Source organism: Coenobita brevimanus, chromosome 54, assembly GCF_032717465.1.
Source record: "Coenobita brevimanus isolate Jiangsu-jjx chromosome 54, ASM3271746v2, whole genome shotgun sequence".
Lineage (NCBI taxonomy): Eukaryota > Metazoa > Arthropoda > Malacostraca > Decapoda > Coenobitidae > Coenobita > Coenobita brevimanus.
The window spans coordinates 39,526,213-39,551,458 of record NC_137007.1 but is presented as its reverse complement, the minus strand read 5'-3'; the positions used below and the strand labels follow the sequence as shown (position 1 = coordinate 39,551,458).

General features: G+C 41.2%; 1 protein-coding gene across 1 annotated transcript in view; it reads left to right on the top strand.

Annotated features, from left to right (window-relative positions):
- LOC145401115 (uncharacterized) overlaps positions 1-25,246 on the top strand; it is a 273,880-nt gene that overhangs the window by 167,886 nt on the left and 80,748 nt on the right. The window contains exons 15-16 of the mRNA XM_080273486.1: positions 12,243-12,551; positions 13,653-14,148. Coding sequence (XP_080129612.1) covers positions 12,243-12,551; positions 13,653-14,148 — 805 coding nt within the window. The remainder of the gene's footprint in view (positions 1-12,242; positions 12,552-13,652; positions 14,149-25,246) is intronic.

The following is a 25,246-nucleotide window of genomic DNA, read 5'->3' as shown; positions in this document are numbered from 1 at the left end:
ATTAATATTTTAGTGTTGCTAAGAGAGAGAGAGAGAGAGAGAGAGAGAGGGGGGAAAGTTAATAGTTCTGAAGTTATGACTGTATAAGCTAGTTTGCTTTGTGCGTGTGTGTATGTGTGTGTGTGTGTGTGTGTGTGTGTGTGTGTGTGTGAGAGAGAGAGAGAGTGACAGTGAGAGGCCCGGTATTACATTACTCAAGAATGGTATTACATCTGGCCATGTTCAGGAGTAGACCACACAGCTGCCCATGTTTGCTTATGTTTACAAATCCCTTTCTTTAATTCCACTTTAGGTCATTTATCACATTACTTAGTTACATTTATTACATTATTGCATTCGTAAGATATATTTAATACATCTGGTTATGACAAGGAGTACACAGCTGTCCGCAGTTGCTTACATGGTTACATTTATGAGGTACATCTGTTACATTCATTACATCCCTTTGCTATATTAATTACTGTACATTCATTGCATTTGTTCAGGAGTGCAATGTTGGCAGCTAAATTCCTATACCGTTTCTTTTCTAGCTTGTCCTGAAATTCAAATCTCTCCATCTTTAATTTTAACAAGAGGCAAACATTGGAATATGATGCTAGTCACGAAAATGTGCTTTGGAGATGATGTAGAGCCGTAGCATTTTTTTTTTTTTTTTAGCACTGAGCTACGTGAAAAAAGCTGCAAAAGTCCGAAAATCTAGGCCAGAGATGATACCAACTTCCATGTATTTATGTCTGATTATAAGTTATTACAGGTTGGCTGCAAGATATCAAGGTCAAATACACAGACAGACACGGAGAAATCATTGTGATACGCGTGTTTCTCATACTTACCATCTGACACGCTAGTCTCTTCGTATATTGTTGGATAATAACCAGTTGTGTGATGTAATAGCAGTAGTAGTTATAGTCATTGTTGTTGTTGTTACTGCAGAAGTAGTAGTAGTAGTAGCAACCCCATGCTTACCTGAGCCTAAACCCGGTGGACAGCAGTCTGAAATTGCCCTCCTCCTGCAGTCCACCATCCCTGTTTTGGAGAATAAGGAAAGGACAGCAATGTTTACATAACCTGGCAGCTCCACCGCCCGGTAATATCGGTGCCACCTCGAGAAGACATCCCTCTCCAGCATCTATATTATGATAGAATCTCAATAGCAGTTAAAGAGTATCGCGAATCGTATGTTTAGTGTTTTTCACAGTATTTATAAGTAGCTATCGTAAGCCGGAATTATGTCGAGGGATTTTTTTATCCTTAGTATCTGGTGACGATTATTTAGGGGTGGGGTGGTCGGGGGGTGGGGAACGTTTGGTAATAGAGGTTATTGAAGCCCTTCAGTCTGAAATTATTTCAAGCTGCATAAAGCTGTGCAAAGGTAGCAAGATTCAGGTCATTCTCGAAGGCAAGCTGTCACCCTTATTTACCTCCTTTTTATGCATGTTTGCGTGTTTCATTTCCTTTCATTTTCTTGGTCTCTTTTCTTAGTGTTTCTGTTTGTCTATTCTCGTAATACGGTGGTTGTGTAAAGCTGCCTAGCCTGTCTCAACCTGCCTGACCGGTGCATGTGCTGCCTAACCCTGCCTAACCTCTCTTGCCTTAGTCCCACCCCAACCCTGTACGTCCTTCCCATTCCCAGCTGTCTCCTATATCCCCCCTCCCCTTCCTCTCTTCTCATGACCTGTTTCTATACTTGTTTAACCTGTGTATTTCTCTCTCTCTCTCTCTCTCTCTCTCTCTCTCTCTCTTTCTCGACCTATATTTTGTGACCTATCTTCCTTCATACACCTTTCCTGGCTTCTCCTCCTCCTCCTCCTTCTCCTCCTCCTCCTTCTCCTCCTCCTCCTCCTCCTCCTCCTTTCAATGACCTTTCACCCCATTGCCCCAACCTGACCTTTCTTTGGTGTCCGTTTCCCCCCTTCATTGTTCCTTCTTTCTCTTTGTTTTTTCCTTTTCGTCTTTTATCTTCCTGTTTTCTTGTTTATTTCTCCTTTGTGCTCCTTTAACTCTTCTCCTTCATTTTCTCTTCCTTCTTCGCCTCCGCCGGGAAAAAGAAACGAAGAAGAATTTGATAATGGTGCGATAAGGAATGGGAAGGGTGAAGAATGAGGTGGGTAGGGTTGAGTGGGATAAGGGTGGGAGAAATATTAGGTAAAGATAGTGAATAGGGTGCTGGTGGGGTGGGTTAGGGTGGGAGTGGGGTGGAATGGGGATGGGGTAAGGTAGAGTGGGGTGGGGATGGGCTGGAGTGGAGTAAGGGCGACATGGAGTGGGGTAGGGGTGAGGTGAGTGAGTAAGAGTGGCAGAGGAAGGGTGAGGGTGTGGATGGATTGAGGTGGTAGATGTAAAGGGAAAGGGGGGAGAGAAGGAGAGAGATGGAGTTGTGGAAGGGGAAGGGATGGATTGGAGGTGGGGGAAAAGGAAGGGGAGTGGGTGGAGTAGGGGGGTTTAAGGATAGGGGTGGTATTTCCGCAGTGGAGTAAATGTGGTGTGACTTGCAGGAGAGAGAGAGAGAGAGAGAGAGAGAGAGAGAGAGAGAGAGAGATGAGTGTAATTGTTAGGGTGAGTTTGTGTGCGAATACTTTTATCTTAGGTGTGTGTGTGTGTGTGTGTGTGTGTGTGTGTGTGTGTGTGTGTGTGTGTGTGTGTGTGTGTGTGTGTGTGTGCATCCTCTTGTATGTGAATGTTTGTGTATTCTTTTCTCCTTGAGAGTGTTGTGTAGGTGTGTATATCCAGCTGTGTGCGCATGTATATCCGTATATATGTGAATGTGTATCTTCTCCCTGTGTGCGTGCTTCTGACCTTTCACTCTCTGTATATATTCTTTTCCTGTGTGCGCGTCCGTGCTTGTGTCTGTGTGTTTCTTTGTGTCTGTGGCTGTCATTTGTGGCTTATTTTGTGTGTTGATGTAATGTTCATGTGTGCCTGCCTTCTTACAGTGTGTGTGTGTGTGTGTGTGTGTGTGTGTGTGTGTGTGTGTGTATAAAAGTGAATGTTTTTTTTTTTATATCTGGTCATGTTTATGTGCACAGGATATCTATATTATATCTATATTTCTCTGTTTTTATTCAGACACATCCCACCACTTACTCTTCATACCCACACCACACATTCCATAGCCTCCCCAGTCCCACCCCAAGCCGCGTATTAACCACTCTGGCATTTAGGTTGCAAAAATTAACCTTCGTCCACGCACATACTGTATACGCGCATAAGGACCCCGCACACAAACTCCCTTCTCATCGCACGCAAACACGCGCAAGCAGAGCAGATTCACTTAGCCAAATTACAGGCTTGCGTAGGTGTGTGTGTGTGTGTATTGGTTCAGTGGGTGGTGTGTGTATGGATAAGATAGAAAGAGTATTACCAGCCTATTTGTGTGTGTGTGTGTGTGTGTGTGTGTGTGTGTGTGTATGTTAAGGTTATAAATGCTTATGACGGGGCTCTGTAAGGTTTAACAGCGTATATATATATGTATATATATATATATATATATATATATATATATATATATATATATATATATATATTTATTTATTTATTTATTTATATTATTATTATTATTATTATTATTATTATTGCGTAACACTGATTTTCAAAATCTTGTATTTGCTGCCAATCTTGCACGAGTAGTCTGTCCTAAGATAAATAAAAATCGCCAGACGGCAATAAGAATCGAGAGAGAGAGAGAGAGAGAGAGAGAGAGAGAGAGAGAGAGAAGGAATCTTAGTAAAGTGCTTAATTAGATGATTGGTTAAGTGATGCCAGAGTGAGAGTGAGTGAGTGGGAGAAAAACCGAGAGAGAATGTGAGGGAGAGATAAAGATAGCTCTGTTTCTCACTGGCGATGTAAGAAATTGTGGTAGTTGTAGTGGTTTTGGTAAGAGTTGTAGCTGTGGTAGATATGCCTAGCTGTGGTTGTGGTCTTGGTAGTAATGGTAGGGGTTGTGGTTTTGGTGGTGGTTGTGATGGTAGTTGTGGTAGCCTTGGCGATTGGCTGTGGTAATGGCAGGGTTAGTGGTGAGGTGGACGTGGCGGTGATGATGGTTATGGTTGTGGTTGTGGTGATTGGTGGAGGTTGTGGTACTGATGGTGATTGTGGTAGTTGTGGTGATTGCAGTAATGAAGTACTATGATGAGAGAGAGAGAGCTGTTAGGCTGACAGTCTCTCTCTCTCTCTCTCTCTCTCCAATAAGCCTTCCCACCATCCCCGATAAGAGCATTTCCCACACAGATAACAATTAATATATTTTCCCCGTAAACTCCCACACCCCACCAAACCCTTCTTCCTTCAGTCAGTCGGCCGTCGTGGTTGGCACATATTTCGCAGTGCCTGGTTCTTAGCGCCGCGTTCTTGGCGATTTATTTTCTTTCTTACACACAGCGTCCCCTTGTATGTTTTGTATAATTGTTTAACCAATTTACACTCCCTTGTGTTTTGTGTGTATCTGGTTAATTATTCACTCCTATTAACGTATTTTTCTTCGTTATCTTTGCTGCCTGCAGAGGATTGCGCTCAGCTTAGGAGAGACGAACTGGAGGGGTTAGATACAGCCTTCATTTGCCTCTTTACTACTAGAGATCCTAAGCTGAATAAAATCGTCTGGTGACAGCAAGAATAACCTAAACCTCACCGGTCTGAGGGGATTTATCTCGATACACTTTGCAACATACGGACAAGAGGAGTATTAAGGTGTGATGCGCAGAATAATTCGCTGAGGAAGAAGTGTTACGAAATCTCAATACTCATAATACGCGCCATTTTTCTACTTTGGTGGGCCGTTTGAGTATCGATGTGGGCTGTCTACTCGTTTTTTGCGGTATGGCTGATCTTGACGGCGGGTCTGGCTTTCCTCCTGGCTGCTTTTCTTGACGGTAAGTTGAGGGGGAGGTTGTTATTGACGTTTTTATTGAAGGAATGAATTGTGTCCTACAGTGTCCGTCTGTTGGGTTTACAGGGTCACGTATAAGTGTATAGTAATAATCAAATCCAGCAATTTCCTCCTAGGCTCGTGTCTGTTTTATGTGACGGTAAATACATTGGGTGGTGGTATTGACGAAGCAGAGACAGGAAGACGATAAGCGTGTTTGCTCATATCAGCTTAATGGTAGGCTTACAAGGTCACTGCGTTCTGCCTGTTGAAAGTCAGTCCGTCTCATCATAGCGGACTTTCAGACATTGCTCCCTTCCTTCCCCCAAACACCTCATCTTTATTCATTATCTCTTAGCAGTGTCAAAACATCACTGTCCCTGGGAGAGTTGTGTCTAGATACCTTCCTGTTGTTGGATCTTAATTTCCTTTGACCCCCTTGTTGTTCATAAGGAGTATTGTGGATGGGAAGTTATTCCATCTAAGAACGTGTCTGCACGGCCGCATTCGAAGTAGCATAGATCGTAGCACCTGTTCTCTAGCGATTTACTTGCACGATTCATTTGGACATTACACCTTATTGATTCTCTTGTATGGTACTTATACAAAGTATGTTGATATTAAGCAGATAAACAGACGAAATAGATAAGAGTGGAAAATTAATCGATAAGAGAGGTTCCACGAGATCTCCAAAGCTAGTTCGAATACAGCTATTATTTCTACTAACTTTTAGATTTGTGAATGAGGAGTATTGTAACTAAAAAATGTTTTGTCTAGGAGTGTGTTTTGTGCTGGTGGAGCCTGATTTCCGGTGATCTTGGGATGGCGGATGAGAAGACTGATTGGGTTTGGAGATTATTACAAAAGTTTGAAAAGACGATTGCGTGTGTTATCAGCAAGGAATCTTGTGTTCTATTTTTGCTGCTATATTCATTGGCAGGGAGGCTTTTCTTTATTTCATTCTACTGCTGTTCAGAATCGAGCCACAGAAGATATATACATGTTTTATTATTTTGATTTTTTCTTTGGCTACTGTTCGTCAGGTATAGGGGATGCGAAGCTCCTTCCCACGACTATAAGATTACAATCCTGTTCGTCCGGATCCTCTTGACTCCGATCGTGCCAAAATACGAATGATTTTATTTATTTCTAGAGGATATCACGGTATACCTGCAACCCTCTGTTAGTTTTTCATGCAGGTAATACGGGATGTATAGTACGTTCGTAATATAGTGTGTTTTTATTATAAGTGAGGACGGTGTAGTAAAGGTTATGTGCCGGGCAATACTGAGATGAACTGACTTGAATTGAGATGGCCATAATGAAGAGAGAGAGAGAGAGAGAGAGAGAGAGAGAGAGAGAGAGAGAGACAGAGACAGACAGAGAGAGAGAGAACATTGTCGAATTATGAGGAAGGGGATAGTCGGTTTACTTTCACCAGACAGAACTGGGCTACTCCCACTACTGGAGTTTTTTTTTTTTTTTTTTTTTAATGCAAGGAAGAAGGAAACAAAGGCCAGGAGCCTGCAATTTGTTCCCTCCAAGAAAAAACAAAAACAAGATAATAGAGAGCCGAATTCAAGATCCGTTCATTTCGAGTACTGTCATGGTTGCTTGAAATTCTGTGAGCTTTAGTTCTGAACAAAAAATGAGTCGTGTTGGTTAGTAATCAAATCGAACCCACATTTGGCGATCTACTGAGCTGAGAGGGGTTTAGAGATCTTCGTCAGGTTAAAATAAACGTGCTGTAGTGTGTTGTTGGCGGGAACGGTCGTCATTGAATAGGGACAACAACACATAAAGGTCTTTTCGTCGAGGCCAGCACTCAGGATGAAGCGACGGGCAGATAGAGGGCGATAAATATGGACGTGTTTCTTCCTTTCGCGCCAAATATGATGGAGTCAGGGGTAACGCGCCTAAATGGAACTGGCATTGTTCACATATCACACGCACTCCATCTGCTGAGCCGCCTTGTACGTCTGAACCATCATTGTTGTACTTCCTTATGGGGGGATCAGGCTGGAAGTTGGGTTAGGTAAGGTTAAGTTTAGTTAGATTAGAGAAGGTGAGGCTGTTAGTGTAGGTTGGTTGAGTTGTGTTGGATTGAGATCTGTTGCGCTGAGGTGGGATGGGATGGTTTGTGTTGCGTTGAATGGGGTAGGATTGGATTAGACAAGGTTGGACTGAATCAGTTAAAGTTAGATAACGTAGTACAGTATTAGATGAACTACTGTGTTAGCTTAGGTTGGGTTGGATAGGATTGAGTTATAATAGGTTGGGCTTGGTTTGTTCAAGTTAGATAGAAATGGATTGGGGTAGGATTAGTTTCCTTTAAAACTAGGTTAGTTTACAGTGGGTTAGGTTTGAACATGTTGGATTAGTTTAAGTAAGCGTGGATTAGTTTAGGCTGCACTTCAGTATGTAATGACTGAAGAGGTAGAGAGGCTAGGCGGATTACATTTCTTTGTGTGATGCCTGGGTAGGAAGTTTGAAAGCAATAGAGCGAGTATGTGGACAAATCGAAGTGGGGGCAGACGTAACAAACATAATTGAAAAGAATGCGTTAAGTTGATTGGGAATTTTAGAGCAATAGACTACAAAGGGGTACAAAGGAAAGCGCACAGCAACAGACCAGTTGGTTCTTTTGTGGCTGTTTGGTATAGGGAAGGTTATAACTAATAAAACGTTGACCTGGTTAAAAACTGGTAAGCCTTGTGTCGCGTCCATACCAAATGTTTGCTGGTGGGGGCGAAAGTTCTTCATAACTGTAACCCATTAAGTTCTCACCCACTCCCACCTCGTTCAATTGGTATCATGTGAATTATAGTAATGCAGACACCCCGCCGCACCCATCTTCGCCAGCAAGCATTTAGTGTGGACGCGAATTTAGAGATGGAATCGATTATCTCTAGACAACGATCATAACATTTCTTTTTTGAACCTCCGGACGATTACATTCTGCTTAGAAATGATTTCCAAGCTGGATTCGTTAGATATAGCCTTCATTACCTCCGCTGTCGAAGCTGGACTGAGGTTATATGTTCATTCGTGTCTCTTTGTCTATTTCTGTATACCTCAAACAGTTGTTTTCGGATTACAGTTAAATGTAGATAGGTAGGCAGTGGGTCAAGAAAGAGTTTATTAGAAAATGAGGTGGATTCGGATCAGGATGCAGGAAATGATAAATTTTATTGGCGTTGGCGGTGGTGTGCAGCTATCTATGGGTGCTTTCTTCTTGACCCATTTGTAAAGAGAGACTTTCCTAACTTCAGTTAAATCGTCTGGGAATAGCTAAAACAACTAAAGAAGTAACCTTTTTATTATGGTACCGTGTTTTTTTATTGTATTCGTGTTATTACTAGACGATTTTATTTAACCTAGGAAGGAGCTTTAGTTGTGATGGGGTTAATTGAAGCTTCTCTGGCCCCTGCATTTCAAAATTTTACATAGAATAAAATCGTCAGGAGATAGCAAGAATAATTTTTTTTTTTTTTTTTACTAGATGATTTAAAGGGCTGTATGCAAGACTAAATCCCTGAGAGAGAGAGGTGTAAGGAAATCTGTTACGGCAGATACTTTGCGAGTGTGAGACACGAAATTCAGGTGACATAGGAGATATCTTAGCATCTATTCCAGAGCAATTTATTTACGATCTACGTCTTCATATTTTCTCGAATGCAATTTATATAACGTTAATATCGACATACTTTGGATCAGTGAAACAAAGATAATGTTAAATTCCAGTAGGTAAAATAAATCGCTTAGGAGAAGTTGTTAGGAAATCTGTTAAGGCAGCGGGAATTGGGTGCTTTGAGCGTGTGTAGCATCCATTCCTACACAACAGGATCGGAGGGGAGTGGTGAACGCTGGATGTATGTTGTGTTCTGCCTGTTATTGAACAAGGGGGACGAGAGAGAGAGAGAGAGAGAGAGAGAGAGAGAGATTTTGCGTGCGTGCGCGCGCGCGTTAATATTTTGAGGGTAATGTGCTTCTGTCTGTGTGTGTGTGATTTTGTATGTGCATACTTTTATGTGTGTGTGTGTGTGTAATTCACCGGGTCTGTCAGGATCACATGATGATTGTGATCAGCATTTTACCTTCCCGGAAGAGAGCTGAGAGCTTATATTTGTGTGTGTGTGTGTGTGTGTGTGTGTGTGTGTGTGTGCGTGCGTGCGTGCGCGTGCGCGCAAAGGTGTTTTTCCCCTGTTAGTTTTGAATTGGTTGTGACACGTTTGATTGTACAATGGTGTTTTCTCTCTTTCAGTCTTCCCCTTCCCTCTACACTTCTTTGTCTCCTCTGCTTTCCTCTTTTATTTCTTTTCCTCTGTTCTCCCCTCCCCCACACCTCCCCATTTCTCTTCTGCTTTTTCTCCCTTTCCCTCGACCATTCTTCTCCTGTTCTTCCCTCCCTCAATTTACCACTTCTCTCCCTTTGTTCCTCCAAGTTAAGTCTTTCCTTTTGTTTCCTTTTCATTTATTCCGATCCCTTCCCTTCCCATCATTTCACTTCACTTCACTTCACATTACTTCACTTTTCACATCACTTCACTTCACTTCCTTCCCTTACCTTCCATTTTGTTCCATTCCTTTTCCTTCCCTTCCCTTCCTTTCCCTTCCCTCCCATTCCATTCCATTCCATTCCATTTCCTTCCTACTCCTTCCTTACCTTACGCTTTCTTTCTCTTCCATTCCCATCCCATCCTGCATTTGAACAAATCAGTGGAAGTGTTAATCTTCAGTAAAGGATTTTGAAAGTCTTAATAATAAGTAACTAGATGTAGTGTCCATGTCATTGACTTTTTTATTTTTTCCTAAATCCTTCTGACCCTTCTTTCAGTAGTGAAAAAGATGGTTAGGATGATGATGGCGATGACTAATATGGATATGGAAATATGACTCTGATATATCTGTGAAATTGCACTTCTCTGATTTAGGTTTTAGGTGTATACACAATATTAGGCTCAACTTAGAGCTGGCAACATAATGAAGTTAGGCACTCCAGCCGGATGTGGCCAGTAAGCGTTTAAGTCCAAGGGATTGTTGGGATCTAATAGTCACATAATGCCACTTGAGAGCAAGTAATTGGTCACTCCCACCTTAAATGTCTGGGCTGAGTAACATAGCTCTGGGTCCCTGTACTACCGATTTATTAATAAAGGATGAGACAGTAGAGCACAAAAGAAACAGCTTACAGCACCTTTTATGAAATCAGTAATGGCTAATTTCATAATGTCTGTTTCAAGGAGTAGGGGTGTTGAGGTCTCTGCAACAAGTAATGGAATTTTCATGGAGAACTTGCTGTATAAATATTATACTGTACACAGTTTCCTATCACCTGACAGAACTGGGTGACTCCCACAACTTGAATACTAAGTCATGGTTGTGTAAACTCTGATGGGCCATTGGTATGGTATATACTATCTATCTATCTATCTGTCTATTGCCAGACGCCTTAATCCCGTAAAAGGTGGCCATTTGACTTTGAGTTATTTGTTTTACGTGGAGGAGCACTAACCCTCCACCAACCCACTTGTTGACACGTAGGGACCACGTATGGTTTGGTTATATGGTTACCACCCAGCGTTGTAAATGGTTTCTTGGCTTACAGGAAACCATTTGGCTTGTCACTCAATGTAAAGCCACCTGTAAAGGAAAGGAAAGCAATAAGAAGTGACAAGAAAGATGGGAGAAATAGGAAGAGAGGAGGGCAGGCACAGAAAAAGAATGATAAAGGCTAAGGAAGAAGTAGTCAGCAGTACATCAAGTGAGTGGATGATGGTCGCCACCACCTACCACATATGGTATATACACCCACCGCAAATTGACTTGGGACCTACACACAGAATTGCTATGGGAGAGTTGTCTGTCTTTGCTTTGTGTTTCCACCTCTACCAAGTGAATTTTGGGGGGGCAAGAAGTAACTGACAACTCCTCTGGTGTTGGAAGGAGGTGGTGAAACACTCAGCATGTCAGTGCATGCCCAGAAGCGAGAGTGGGGGTATATGTTCCCATCACTCCGAGCTTGCACCTCCCTCTTTTTTCGTATACATTACTGTTTGCCCTGTTATTTTCCTAGAGTCGAGTTGTCATGCCTGGAGAGTACTGCTCAAGGGATGAGAGGGTCCATATCATTGCATGGAGGCAGGATAACGTCCCTATCCACACAATTTGTGAATGTACTGGACTCGCAAAGTCGACCGTCATGAAGAGTCGTGCAGCAGCGCGCGGCATGCCACCTGATGTCGTACCAGAGCACAAGCATGGTGGTGGAAAGAGGAGGACACCTTCTAGAGGTACAGATATGCCTCTGAAGAGGGAAGGAATCAATAATCCTCGACTGATAGCAGCAGAATTGAAGAGAATGCATCCCCAGCTGTTACAAGACGTGTCAATTCGAGCTATCCAACACGGCTTGCAGAAGAAGCTGGGTTTGCCAAGCCGCACCACAGCCAAGAAACTGCTTCTCACTGACCGCATGAAGAAGCAGCGCATTCAGTTTGCCAAGAAGTATTCACACTGGACATCGGATGAGTGGAGAAAAGTTATGTTTTCCAATGAAGGCACATTTCAAGTGTTCCAGGTGCGTTCTGCCAGGGTTCACCACCCTGCCTGCCGTAGTCGATATGGCCCTGCTTACATGGTGCCGACTGTTAAGCACCCAGAATCAGTAATGGTATGGGGATGTTTATCAGGTGAAATGGGAAAGGGAGGCCTCTACTTTCTTCCTAAGAACTTGATGATGAATGGTGGCCGGTACATGCAAGTTCTGAAAGATCATTTGTTAAACTTTTTTGCTATTCATGGATGCGAGTTTTTCATGCACGATTCAGCTCCGTGTCACAAGTCAAGAAAGGTGACAAAATGGCTTCAGGATAATCGGATTGAGGTCCTCGACTGGCCTGGCAACAGTCCGGATCTAAATCCGACAGAAAACTGCTGGGCAAAGATGAAGAAAATCATGGCAGAGAAGAAGACACCCAGTCTGGACAACCTCAAGACTGAACTGACAAGTGTTTGGTGCAAAGAAATGTCCTTAGATTACTTTAGAGATCTAAATGATTCCATGCCAAAATGCATCCAACTGGTCCTGAAAAACAAGGGAAACATGATTTCGTTTTAATGAATGGCATTTCATGAACAAACATTGTGATATACAGTCCTATGATTTCTGTGTTTTATAATACCTTGTGAGGGGAGGTCCTAAGCTGTAAGTGAATCTCTGTGGTTGCTAGTCATATAAACACTTTCAGTCTGACTCTGGCCATCAGCCAAGCTGACTATGCCTGTCCAGCAACTGAGCTGAAAGAGGTTAGAGATCTTTTTCAAGTTAGAGTAAATACACTTGAGTCCCAGTCACTCACTTCTATGAATTCCACAGGTATTTTGAAGCGTGATGGTTCGGGTGGGTCTCGTGAAGGCCAGCGTGACTCCCCCAAGTCCATCCTGAAACACCACTCCTCCTCAGACTCCCGCCGTGCATCCTTCTCAGAGTCCGAGCACCCCAAAGGCATCCTAAAGTCTGACAGTCCCCTCCCACCGCCCGTGGGATCCCCAGAACACGAGGCCAAGCTCCTGCGCGGTGTCCTCAAGAAAGATTCAAGCCTGGAGGACTCTAAGGAAATCAAGTCCATCCTGAAGCCAGAGTCAGAGTCCCTGGAACCAGATCATTCCTCAGACTCATCTTCAGGTGGGATTTTTTTTTTTTTTTACCAGCCCCTTCCCCATTATGATATAATAAATCTTTTTAAATTGCATGTAATGAAAGAGAGAAATACTTTTGTCATATAAACATGTTAAGAGAGGTGTAGAACTCCGAATTAAGGACCCATCATGTGGTATGACAGTACGTAGTGTACTTTTATTCCATTTTAAGCACCCAGATTTTATATACAGTATTTACATAGTGCTTCACCCCAGCCTTACAAGTGTATTAGGGTCAAGATGGGGATGATGGTATGAAGTATCCATGTATTCTCTTTTGTTTCTTTCATTTTTCAAATCAGTGTTCCCTGTATATATGGGAGAACCTCATTAGATGATGCCCCCTCTGTATGGTTGCTGATGAGGCAGTTTCCTGTGGTTGTTACCATGGGGTTCAGTCCCCTCATGAACATATTATTTTTATCATATTTTTACACAGCACTTTAATCAGATGTTTACACAGTACAGTTATAGAGTTCTTCAGAGGGTGTATCTGTTATATGCCTTACTTCTTCACTGCGATGACCTGTTCTGTATATGTTATACATCCTAACATAAGTCAGTCAGTTTATTTTCAGCTTTGGAGACCCCCTCATAATAATGGAATTAATGAAAGCTATACAGTATTAAACATCTCCAGTTTAAAGACTCTTACCCAGACAAAAAATAGTATTGGTTGATTGCAGGAACAGAGAGAAAAGACATCCTCCTAGTGAAGAAAATAATATATAAAAGTCAGTGAACTCCTGCAATAAGAGAAAAAAGTGATTGGCTATGGACATTGGTGTTTGTGTACATACCCTGTATTCAGAACACATATGTAGTATAATTATGATCAGATGATTTTTGGTGTCTACGTGCTGTTCAGAGTACATTGTATCAGGAATTTTTTGCAGTTCTTCAGAGAAAGTCCAAACATGGATACACTTGGGTATTTTATTCAAACTAAATGAACACCATTTTACTTGGATAAGGAAAATCAGCATTCTGAAGGTTACTGGAGATAGTTTTTATTCATGCATTTCACTTAGTTTTCTGAGTTATTCCTTCCCAAGCATATTGTCTTATGTCCCATCTTTGTCCCCAGATGATGTCACACTGACCATTGCCAACACCCCACAAGCCCCCGAGAGCCACATTGCTGATGCCATCCGTGATATTGACCCAGTCAGACACAAGGATGACCCACACAAGGCTGACGGTTCACTCAAGTCTGAGCACCACCTGGCAGATCTGGCCGAGGCTTTGAGACAGGTTGAACCAATCAAGGCCAAGGATGATCTCGCTGAAGCCCTGAGGCAAATTGAACCAATCCGATCCAAGGAGAGGAGCAAGGAGAAGGACGAGGGGCGGATCAGGGAGAGGGACGAGTGGGCTCGGGAGAGAGATGAGTGGGGCCGAGAGGAGAGCCAAACACTTGTGAAGGAGTTCTCATCATCCAGTAAAGTGACCTCCAGCATGGCCACACTCCTCACCACCCAAACGGCCTCCATCACCACAACATCAGAGTCAGAACACCGAACCACTAAAATGGAGGCCATCAGTCGCCGCAAGAGCTCGCACTCTCGAAGATATGACGAAAGGTTAGTACTGAATGTGGCATTTTCAGTAAGTCCTCTTTATATGTCAGCATTTTGATGATTTTTTTTTAGTCTTTAAGTCTTACAAGTCTCTCTGATTTACACTTAGTGGAGTATAATTATTTGAAGATGGCTGGAACAGAATACTAGAATAACCACAGCAGAGAGGATTAATGATAATGATATTAACACCTTCAGGCCTTTGTAACTCACTCTCAGCTGAAAAAATTATCTGCTACAGGTATTACCTAGAATCAGTGCTATAGAGAAATAAGACTATAAGAGGATTATTGGTAAGAACACAGTAAATTAAACAAGAATTGCATATTAAGGTACTGTACTGTAGAGCAGCTATCTGTAAAGCTGATTTCCTAATTTTGCACATTGTTTGAAAAAGTTAATATACATTATTTTGAAATATATACCTGACTTGTAATGAGGGCTAGCTGTGTTTTACTACTTATTTATCATTATTTGTATTTGATTCATGTAGGAAGAATATGTATGTCTTTCAGGACAACATTTTCCTCTTTGCTGGTTAATGTTGCCAGAATCAGGAACATTTATTTATTCATTCTTTTTTCATTTTTTCTAATTTTTATTTACAGTACCTAAGTCTTCTTTATGTAACCCTTGATGATATTGATAAACCATTACAAAGGTAGAGACTCTAAGATACATATTGTTGGCAAATATGATAACATTATCAATGTCATTATCATCCTGATAATTTTTCCCTCATATTAATATAGTAACGGAGCTGAAAATGTTGAAAAATGTGCTGTTTACATCATGCTGTCTTTCCAATGTATATGATGGAATTTCAGACTTTACCCTCTCATAAATTTATATGTGATGAAGTAAATGTATGCATAACCAATACATACATGAGTGATACAGTCATATATCAGTGCCCAGGCTGATGAAGGCTGCAGTAAAGAAGACTAAGACTGTATTATCTTTATATTTCTGTTTAGTTACTTATGTTAATTTTGATATTGTAGTGCCTTTACAGGGTAGATATGTTTCTGATCTCTGTTTAAAGCCTTAGCTCATATTGTTCTCAGTGAAGGAGAGTCCCTGGTATCACTTCCTTACCACTTTATTATTGCTAGTGGTATGTTAATAGTTTCTTGTTTGCTGGTCAGACAGTCTGTGTTGGTATTAAAAAGACATAAAAAAAACTTACACAAGAACAAAAAGACTTAGTATACCTAATAAACAACTAAAGACAAGGTGCTTAAAACCCTCCTAAAAACAAATAACCAAGGATGAGGTGCAAGAAACCCTTGTGAAAATAAATAACTAAGGATGAGGTAGCCTCCTTAAAATAAATAACTAAGGACGAGGTGCTAGAAAGCCTCCTGAAAATATATAACTAAGGACGAGGTGCTAGAAAGCCTCCTGAAAATATATAACTAAGGACGAGGTGCTAGAAAGCCTCCTGAAAATATATAACTAAGGACGAGGTGCTAGAAAGCCTCCTGAAAATAAATTACTAAGGATGAGGTGCTAGAAAGCCTCCTGAAAATAAATAACTAAGGATGAAGTGCTAGAAAGCCTTCTAAGCTCAGATGAATACAGGTGTTTATTATTGTGCTGTCCCTTGTGTGTCGATTCCATGGAATCATCTTTTGCCAAATATGTCAATTTGACCTACAGTGATTATATTTTTGGTAAATCAATATACCGGTATTTATAATGATAGGTCATTGTACTGTCTACCTATCAATCTATTGCCAGATGCCTTAATCCCGTAAGGGGTGGCTACAAACAAATTGTCTCCATGTCTCCCTGTCCCCCACCAGTTCTCCGCCCTCCCCCAGCTCACTGCCCTCTCTCATATGCTTGCTTGGGTCCTACATTAACAGCTGCAAGTATCCATAATTCATGTACCTTGATACATAAAAATTACATCACTGTTCAGTACTGGCCGTTTTGCTAAGATATATTGTGTTCTCTATTACTAGTTTTATTAGGTTTGGGGATGCTGTTGATGATACATTTGATGCTTATGCTACTGCCAGACTGTTTTAATTAGGTTGGGTATACCTCTGATGACTTTTTTTTTTTTTCTTTTTCCCCAAGACCATATATTTAGATTAGGTAGGTGTCTGACAGCCTTTTCTTTTTGTGTGTGGTACTGCAAGGCAGTTTTAATTCAGTTGGGGAGGTTTCTGATGAGGGGATAAGAAACATTCTCTGGTAAAGTGAGTGATTGATGCAGTCCCACTCTCATCACTAAGCTTAACGCTTCAGTCTGATCATGTCTTTTCCCTTAACTCTTCCAACCAGCTGACAGTTTCATTCAATTTGGGGCAGATCTTTAGCTTTGTAGGTGTGTATGAAGATTATATCTAACTCATCCAGTTCAGTAAGTTTATCCTCAGGTGAATAAAATCATCTGGAGAGACCAGGAATAAATTACATGTCATTGGACTCAGGGGATTAATCTTGGAGGTAGCAAGAATGATTTGCAAAGATTATCATCGTATTGAAGGTGTTAGCCTCCTCCATCTGGCACAGTGGACCTCTCCTAAGCTCAGTGCAAGAGTTGGTTGGAAGCCAGAATATAAAAAAATAAAGAAAATTTGAGTGTGTTAAAAAGTTTAAAGATAGAATAATAAAATATTTACTTCTCTATGATTAGGAAAGCATCGTGATTTCTCATTAGGGTAATTTAGCCATCCACACATAACGTTTTTTTTACATTCTCATTATGCTGTGGATCAAATAATTTATGGCCATCGAGTATCCTTCATAGTTTTTTTTTTTTTTTTTTTTTTTTTAATTACCCATATATTTTATGGCCTTTTACAGTGATGTACTGTATACTGTATCTCTCAGTGTGAATGTGCAATGCACAGGTAGTTTTCATTATAACGTGGGGATGCAGTGGCTCAGAGGTAGAGTGCCGAGCTCATGGCCAGGAGGTCATGAGTTCGAGCCTCTCCCAGGGCTGTCGTGCCAGGAGTTGAAGCGTGCTCCTGTAACCTAGTGGGGCTATATGGCCATAGTTGCCTAGCTTGGGGGTTAAATCCCTTTTCATTGTAACTCAGGGATGGATTCCGAAATGTCAGAATTTTCCATGCAGTTTGAGATGGGGTGGCCATATGGAAAGCTTGGAGAATGAGAAACTGATGAGATGGGTGTACATGAGTGAGGTTGAGGGGGCAGAGATGGAGGGAGAGAATGATATGGAGGGATGGGGTGGAGAGATGCTTGAGAGGAGGGGGTGTTAGTTGTAGGGAGTCCAGCCTGATGACAGAGTGACATGGAGGTGATTTGTTTGTGGCCACCGTTTACAGGATTAAGGCACCTGAGTATACAGTAGACAGATAGTTAGTTTAGTAAGTTTAATTACAGGAAGCTAGCAGATCGTGTTTATTGGTTCTAATGGAGTATTAACGGGCAAGTTTTCTGTAATTTATTGTAGATTTAATTGCTTCAGCACAGTGATGTACTGTACTTTTCATTTATTCTTGGAACTGCTGGATTACAGTATTTCATTCAGGTTTGGAGAGATTTTACAAACTGGTGAGCTTGAATATACCCTGTAAGAACTCACTTAGTGCAGTATTAAATCATTTGCTAACAGTAGGAATTACCAGGTAAATAATCAGTGTCATGTACAGTAAGCCCTCACTATGTCTAACCATTTAACACAGAGTTCAGTTATATTGATCTCTGTGAGCCTGGTGAAGAGCCTTCATGCATATCAAATAAAAAGTTGCCTTATTAAGGTAATACAGCCAAAAAACTGATCAAAAGGCAAATCAAAAGTAATTTTTGTTTTTCCCATTCCATTGTTTATTACTGACAGAAAATATGTAATATTTATCTCTGCAGTAGCAAGGTACACACTGGAAACCCAACCAAGGGAAGACATACTTCCATCAGGTATCCACCAGACAGGGTTTAATATAAATTGAACCTGGGCTCGTTACAGTCCTCCCTAATGAACATCAGCTATATTGAACCATCAGCTAACTTGTCTGTCTTTCCCCCCAATGAGTTTGATATATTGAGGGTTTATAGTAATTGAAGGGGGTAGTAGAAAAGAAAATGGGGGAGAGAACTTATACCTAAGACTTACGATAAGGTCACCCTTGTTTTATGATTGACTGTTAAAAGATTGTTTGCATGTATTTTGGCACCATTCTTTTGATATTACGTCGATCATCATTTGATCAGTTTTTGCGTGAATGCATGCTTCCCATTACCACCGCTTAAAGGCTTATTCCAATCAAAACAGTCTCTCATAGGTTAGAAATCTCTCTGCCAATTTAGTTTGAATGAGGTCCCCCGCAGTGAATGGTTTCATGTACTTTTTCCTTCGTGCTCAGTCTCCCTGACCAGCACAGTGGCTCAGTGATTAGTGTTGCTTGTTAATGTAGCTTCCAGCCCATCCAGCATCCATTTGTTGGTGTGGGCTGCTGTCATTAGTCAGCTCAGGTATTTATTCACTCTTTGTGGGTTGGTAAATAGTAGGCAAGATAACTGTGATAGCCTGGATGATAGAGTGGATTTGTATCCCAGGATAGTGGCTGAATAACCCACCACAGGCTGTAAGGCCAGAGTAATGGAGATGATCACTGCAGCTAAGCACCCCATCATATGCAGCCATGTTTATCTCTGTACCTCTATATCCTCTCTCTGCACTTTGTATATGTGACGAGTTAAGGCTTCACACTCTGCATGTGTGGAAGAAAGGGTGATAGAGTTTTTAAGGGTTAACTGGAAAATTGTTTGCTGAAGTTTAAGAGATATGAAAAGAAAGTACTGTACAGTGCCCGTAATGTCTGCCCAAAGTTGCGTGAAATTATCTGCCAGTAGCTGAAATGAAACAAAAAGTTGTACTCACCATGGAGTTAATGAAACAGGTGGAAATGGAGGCTTAATTGTGTCTTTTAGATTTTTTTTTTTTTAAGCAAAATAGTGTGATGTGCTGTGGCAAATGTGTACTATTTAAACATAAGGTGATATTGATTGATACAGGTGAAAGTGAAGACTTAACTGTTTCCGTAAGATTCTTCATTGAAGTGAAATAGTGTGACGTCCAGAAGCAAAGGTACACTGTTTAAAGGCAAGGTAACAGTGATACTCCTGCAACTGTGTGGCTATTTTTGTGGCACTCCAGGTTGCTTTGTGTCCACTTGAAGCCTCACACGACTGATTTACCCCTTGATAGTATTCACCAGCCCTCACCCGTCATGCACACACCACTCTGCCTTGTAAATACACATGTACACCACAGCCAGCACACACACACACACACACACACACACACACACACACACACACACACACACACACACACACACACACACACACACACACACACACACACACACACACACACACACACACACCATCCAAACGATCCATCCCTTCTCCGATTACACAATAACTTTGGTGAAAAATCTCAGTTATACCCTGTCACTTAATGGCATTGACTTTAAACCCTGCATGAGAGGTACAGCTATGGAATCAATTCTCTTCCTAGTTTTGTCTGAAGTTTATTTTGAAACTGAAGAATATTTCAAAGTACAGTATACCATTTTCACCCTAGTTAGGCTCTCATTTTCGTCTTTTAGCACCTTATTTCACATCGTTCGGTGGCAGAAAATAACAATACTACAACTCTGCATCCTTTCCATAACACTTCTTCGTGACTAGACATATTCTAGTGTTATTTTCCTGTTACAACTGAGCATTGAAGACAGGGAAATGGCAGTTGTAGACCAAGTTAAGAGTGTATAAAGACCGCTGAAATGTTGAAGGCTTCAGGAGATATAGGAGTGAGGTTAGTCACTGACCTGATAAATATGATTATATATGAGTGTGCTGTCACAGATGGTTGGCTGAAGAGTGTAATTGTAAATGTGTATAAGGTGAAGGGTGATGCCCTGGAAAGAGGAAATTGTAGTGGTATAAAGCTTTTGGAACAGATAATGAAGATAATGGAGAGAGTTCTAGAATGTATGATTAGGGATAGAATGAATATTGATGAGATGCAGCTTGGGTTTATGCCAGGCAGGGGGACCACTGATGCCATATTCATTGTTCGACAGCTTCAGGAAAAATATATAGGAAAGAAAAGGGAACTGTACTTTGTGTTTGTTGATTTGGAGATGGCCTTTGACAGAGTCCCTATAGAGGTGGTGAAGTGGGCAATGAGACAGCTTGGGATGGAGGAGTGGCTGGTTAGGGTGGCTATGACCATGTACTGTATGTGGGTGCTCGGACCCAGGTAAGAGTGAATGCAGATTTGAGTGATAAATGTTGGTGTGCATCAGGGGTCAGTTTTGAGTCCCTTGTTGATTATCATGATACTTGAAGCCCTCTCACGTGACTTCAGAAATGGATTCCTGTGGGAGATGTTGTGCGGTGATGACTTGGTGTTGATTTAAGAGCAAGTTGAGGAAAGATTTAGGAAGTGGAGAGATGATATGGGACAAAAGGGTTTAAGAGTAAATGCAATAAAATGAAAACGATGATATCCAGGGTTGGTGGCTGTACTGTCAAAAAGGAGGGAAAGTGGCCTTGTGCAATTTGCCACAAGGGCATGGGAAGTAATTCCATCTTGTGCAGTGTTTGTGATAAGTGGGTGCATAAGAGATGTAGCAATATTAGAGGTAGACTGTGAGACATTGCTGATTTTATGTGTGCATTGTGTTGGGGAGAGCAGTTGGAGATTGTCAGGCGTGAAAGGATTGAACTTGCTGTGAGTCTCTTGAGTGTGTGGAAGAGTTTTATTGTTTGGGAGACATGTTACGTGCTGGAGGTGGGGCTGGAGCTAGCTCTTGGCTGGGGTGAGGAGTGGTTGGAAGAAGTTCAGGGAGCTGTTGGCTCTCCTGACACTGAGAGGGCTCTCCCTATGTGCTAAGGGATCTTTGTATGCAGCATGTGTTAAGAGTGTAATGCTGTATGGTAGTGAGATGTGGGCAGTAAAGGAAGAGGATATACACAGGCTCAAACTTACAGAATTGACAATGATTAGGTGGATGTGCAATGCATCCCTGAGTGCAAGGCGTGGAGGGGCTAGGTTTACGATGGAAGAGTTGAGAGGTAGGATGAGATTGGAGTGTCCTGGTGTTGTGATGAGGAGAGGTAGATTGAAGTGGTTTTGGCATGTGGAGAGGATAGGGAATGATAATTGGGTGCAGAAAGTGAGAAGCGTCAATATTAGGGGTGGGGTTGCAAGGGGTAGACCAAAAAAGAGCTGGGACGAGGTCATTAAGTGTGACCTCAGGGTTAAGGGGCTAAACAGGGAGGCTGCCAGAGATCGAGCAGCATGAAGAGCCGCCATTAGGTGATGAAGGCTGACGCATGCAAGCATGTTGGAGCCTTCAAAAACAAAACGAAAAATGAAAGAATTATCATCATCATCATTATCTAATCCTGTGTTGCCCTGTGAGGAGTGTAGAAGCCTGGGGCTAGGCAGGTTGGTCCTGACATTTAAGATGAGAGTGATCAGCCTCATTCATCCCTGAGTGGCATTATATGAGCAATAGGCCCCCAGAACCCCGTGGATATAAACCTGCACTGGCTCAGTCCGATTGGAGCTCCTTAATTACCCCCACCAGGCACCATAATTTCATCATATGGTTACCACCCAGTGCAGCAGATGGTTTCCTGGTGCACAGGATGCCATTTGGCTTGTCACACAGTTTAGAGTCACCTGTAGACAGAAGGATGAGGAAAAAGTGAAGGAAGGAAAGACAGAAGAGGAAGGAAGGAAAGAAGGAAGGAAGAGATGAAAGGACAGTCACTCGAGAGCAGCACTACATCGAGTGAGTGGATGGTTAGCACCCCCACCTACCACTAATAACCAAAATTTTGGATCGGTATTGTCCTTAGTAGTTTATTTATTTATTTATTTATTTATTTTTTTACAGTCAGACGATTTTCTTTCAGTTTATGAAGAATCTGTAGTGAAAAAGGTAATGACGTCTGTATCAAACTCTTCCAGTTGAAAATGTCTCTCCTGATGTTCATAAAATTGTTCTGATGTACAGTACTGTAGCAAAAATATAATGTAAAGTGTGTCATGGACTTGAGGATCCATTTCTCCTCTGTGTGTTCACAAAAAATTAGGTAAATTTAAAAATTTTATGAATATATGAAAATATTTTCTTGGTCTTGCGCGGTCGCGCGCGCACACACACACACACACACACACACACACACACACACACACACACACACACACACACACACACACACACACACACACACACACACACACACACACACACACACATTCTTTATCTGTATATGTACTCGTATGTCTACCTGTCGACCTCTGTCTCTGTCTTTCTGTATGCTTGTCTATCTGTATATATCTCTGCTGTGTTAGTGCCGTCATTTCTAAATTTCATCATATTTCATTTTATAGCAATGTATGAGTGCTCTCTCTCTCTCTCTCTCTCTCTCTCTCTCTCTCTCTCTCTCTCTTTTCCCCCTTTTATATATATACGCTGACGAGTGTGAGGTTATCTGAAAAGTGTGGCAGTATTGAAACTATCTGGCACAGGTGTTTTCAGCCACACACACCTGACTCATACAGGTGTCCCAGGAGTTGCCACATATACACCCAGATCCCAAACTGTAGCCGTCCCTTCCTCAATCCTCTTAACTTCAAATTCATCTTCAAACGCTTTCGAACGGCGGTTAATCCAAGAGCTCAGAGGCAATTTGGTTTATCGGGGATCGTCGTCGTGGTTGGTAGTCAAGGTGATAATAGGCTTCCCGTGTGATAAAGTGTTCCATAAGGCTGGATGTCACGAAGCGTATACCTCTTCCCGCCAGCCTTACTGACGTGAAGTTCACAGAGACCCTTGGTGTGGAAGACTGAGAAGTTGGTGGTGCGAAGTTAGTGTGGTGTTAGAGACGAGCTAGTTAGTTGTGTGGTGGTAAAGACGAATTGGGTAAGAAAGGGTGAGTAAGTGTTCTTGTGTGGTGTTTTCTGGTGGTGGTAGAGACGAGCTCCTTAGTGACTTGGGTAGCCTATATTTTTTTTTACCGGTGATGGTATTTTGGTTTTATTAAGTATTTACGAGTCGACATAAATGTGTATTTTTTAGTGTGTGGTATTCTGGTGTTTAGAAAATCGACATTTTTGTTTATATTACTGTTGATGATTGCTGTAAAGTCGAATTATTTTACTGTTGGTCTGTGTCTTGATATTATTATACTGTTAGAGACGTATTTTATATATATATTGGTGTTTAGGAAGACGACCGAATTTCTGAGTGTGTGATTGTGTTAGAATTTCAACTGATTTGTTGGTGCATTGCCTTTTGGTTGTGCAAAGGCGTTTGCTTTTGTCAGTGTGATATTTTTTGTTTAGAAAGACGACTGATTTTAACTGTGATGGTGGTAGTTTGGTGTTCAGAAGGCCGACAGATTTTTTCACTTGGTGCCAAGTTAAGAGAAAATTGACAGATTTTATTAGATGCATGATACTGTCACCATTTTCGAGCATTTGCACATATTCAACTTCTTAGTAACTAAATACTTTGTCAGTAACGCGGTGCTTGGTGATTGCTACCCACGTAGTTACATAATCAGTATCCTAGTAACGCAGTGCCCTTTTAACAACGCGGTACTTCGTTATTTTTATCAGTTTAAATGACGATTTTTCATTAACGCAGTACGCTTTTATTAATGAGAGATTGTGTAATTTTACTGAGTTCTGTGAGATATCCGACTTCCTGGTAACGGAATTCGGCTAAGGAGATTTACTGGATCGGTCTTGGGTAATATTGTTTTGTTAGTGTTATTCCGTAGTTTGCATGTCTTTTCAGATTTTTACGCAGATTAAATATTCTTTGTAACATAGCCGTCCCTCTTTATATGTTTGGTATTGTAACCGGAATCCAACTTAAAGTACCGTAAGTTATTGTTTTCTTGTTGCAGAGCTTTAAGTCAGTATCGTGCATCTTATTATTCCCTCAGGAGTATGAAACAAGAGAGTTGCGTTTTTTAAGCATTTTTTTTTTATATACTGCATATTTTTTTTTTCTTAATCTCAAGCCATCCCAAAAGTGGTGGATGTTTGTCTGCTTAAAGCCTGTTTTATTCAGTGTCTTGCTGTACTCCATTTTACTTAATCTTGGCCTAATTACTCCTTCCCCATTTCGATTGTTGATTTTTACCAATAGATTAACACTAGAAGATGATGCTAGTCACGAAGAAGTGCTGGGGAAAGGATGTAGTGCCGTAGTATTGTCTTTCTGCCACTGAACTACATGAAATAAGCTTCAAAAGAACGAAAATCCTGGTCAAGATAAGGTTAAAATAGTCTAGTTGCTTTGCACTCTCTGTGTGTTTTCGGAAAGTTACGTTCATTTGGCATCCTGTGTGCGATAAGCGTCCTTCTTGATCGCCCGTAGCCTGTATCCAAGTCTTATCCCCTTCCATCTGGCGACCTATTTTTCACTTCATTCTTGCCATCTCCAGACTGTTTCATTTAGCTTTGGATTTTTTTTTTTTTTTTTTTTTTTTTTTTTGAACAAGAGAGGTTAAAAAGCTAGGCTGTAGTTCCTTTACCCTTTTTACTGCAAGAGGTCCCCCAAAAGCTGAAGAAAATCGTTTTGGGGTATCCCCCCCCAAAAAAAAAAAAAATTATATATATATATATATATATATATATATATATATATATATATATATATAAGAAAATAAAAGACGTCTGCGGATTGAAGGAACCGACTTCTTCAAATCAGTGGCGTATTTTCTTTTTCTTGTCACTACCAGACGATTTCATTCAACTTACGAATGGCCATTCGTATTCAGTGGGTTAATGGAGGGTTGCTTCTTATTTTCGTTAACGCAGAAGTGCGTTAACTGAGCATATTGTTTACGATCATCTTTATTTATGATATATATTTGATAACAGAAGCACGTTAGTCAACCATCTATGCTTTAATTGTGAATTTTGTGTACGATCTGTATATATGGTTCTGTATAACTGAAGTACATTTACCAACCATATTTTGTACCATATCCATCCTGTTTTGATCATCGGTTTAATGTACCTATAGAACTTTAATTCCTACAATAACTACTGTGTCATGCTGAACTACTGGTTAAT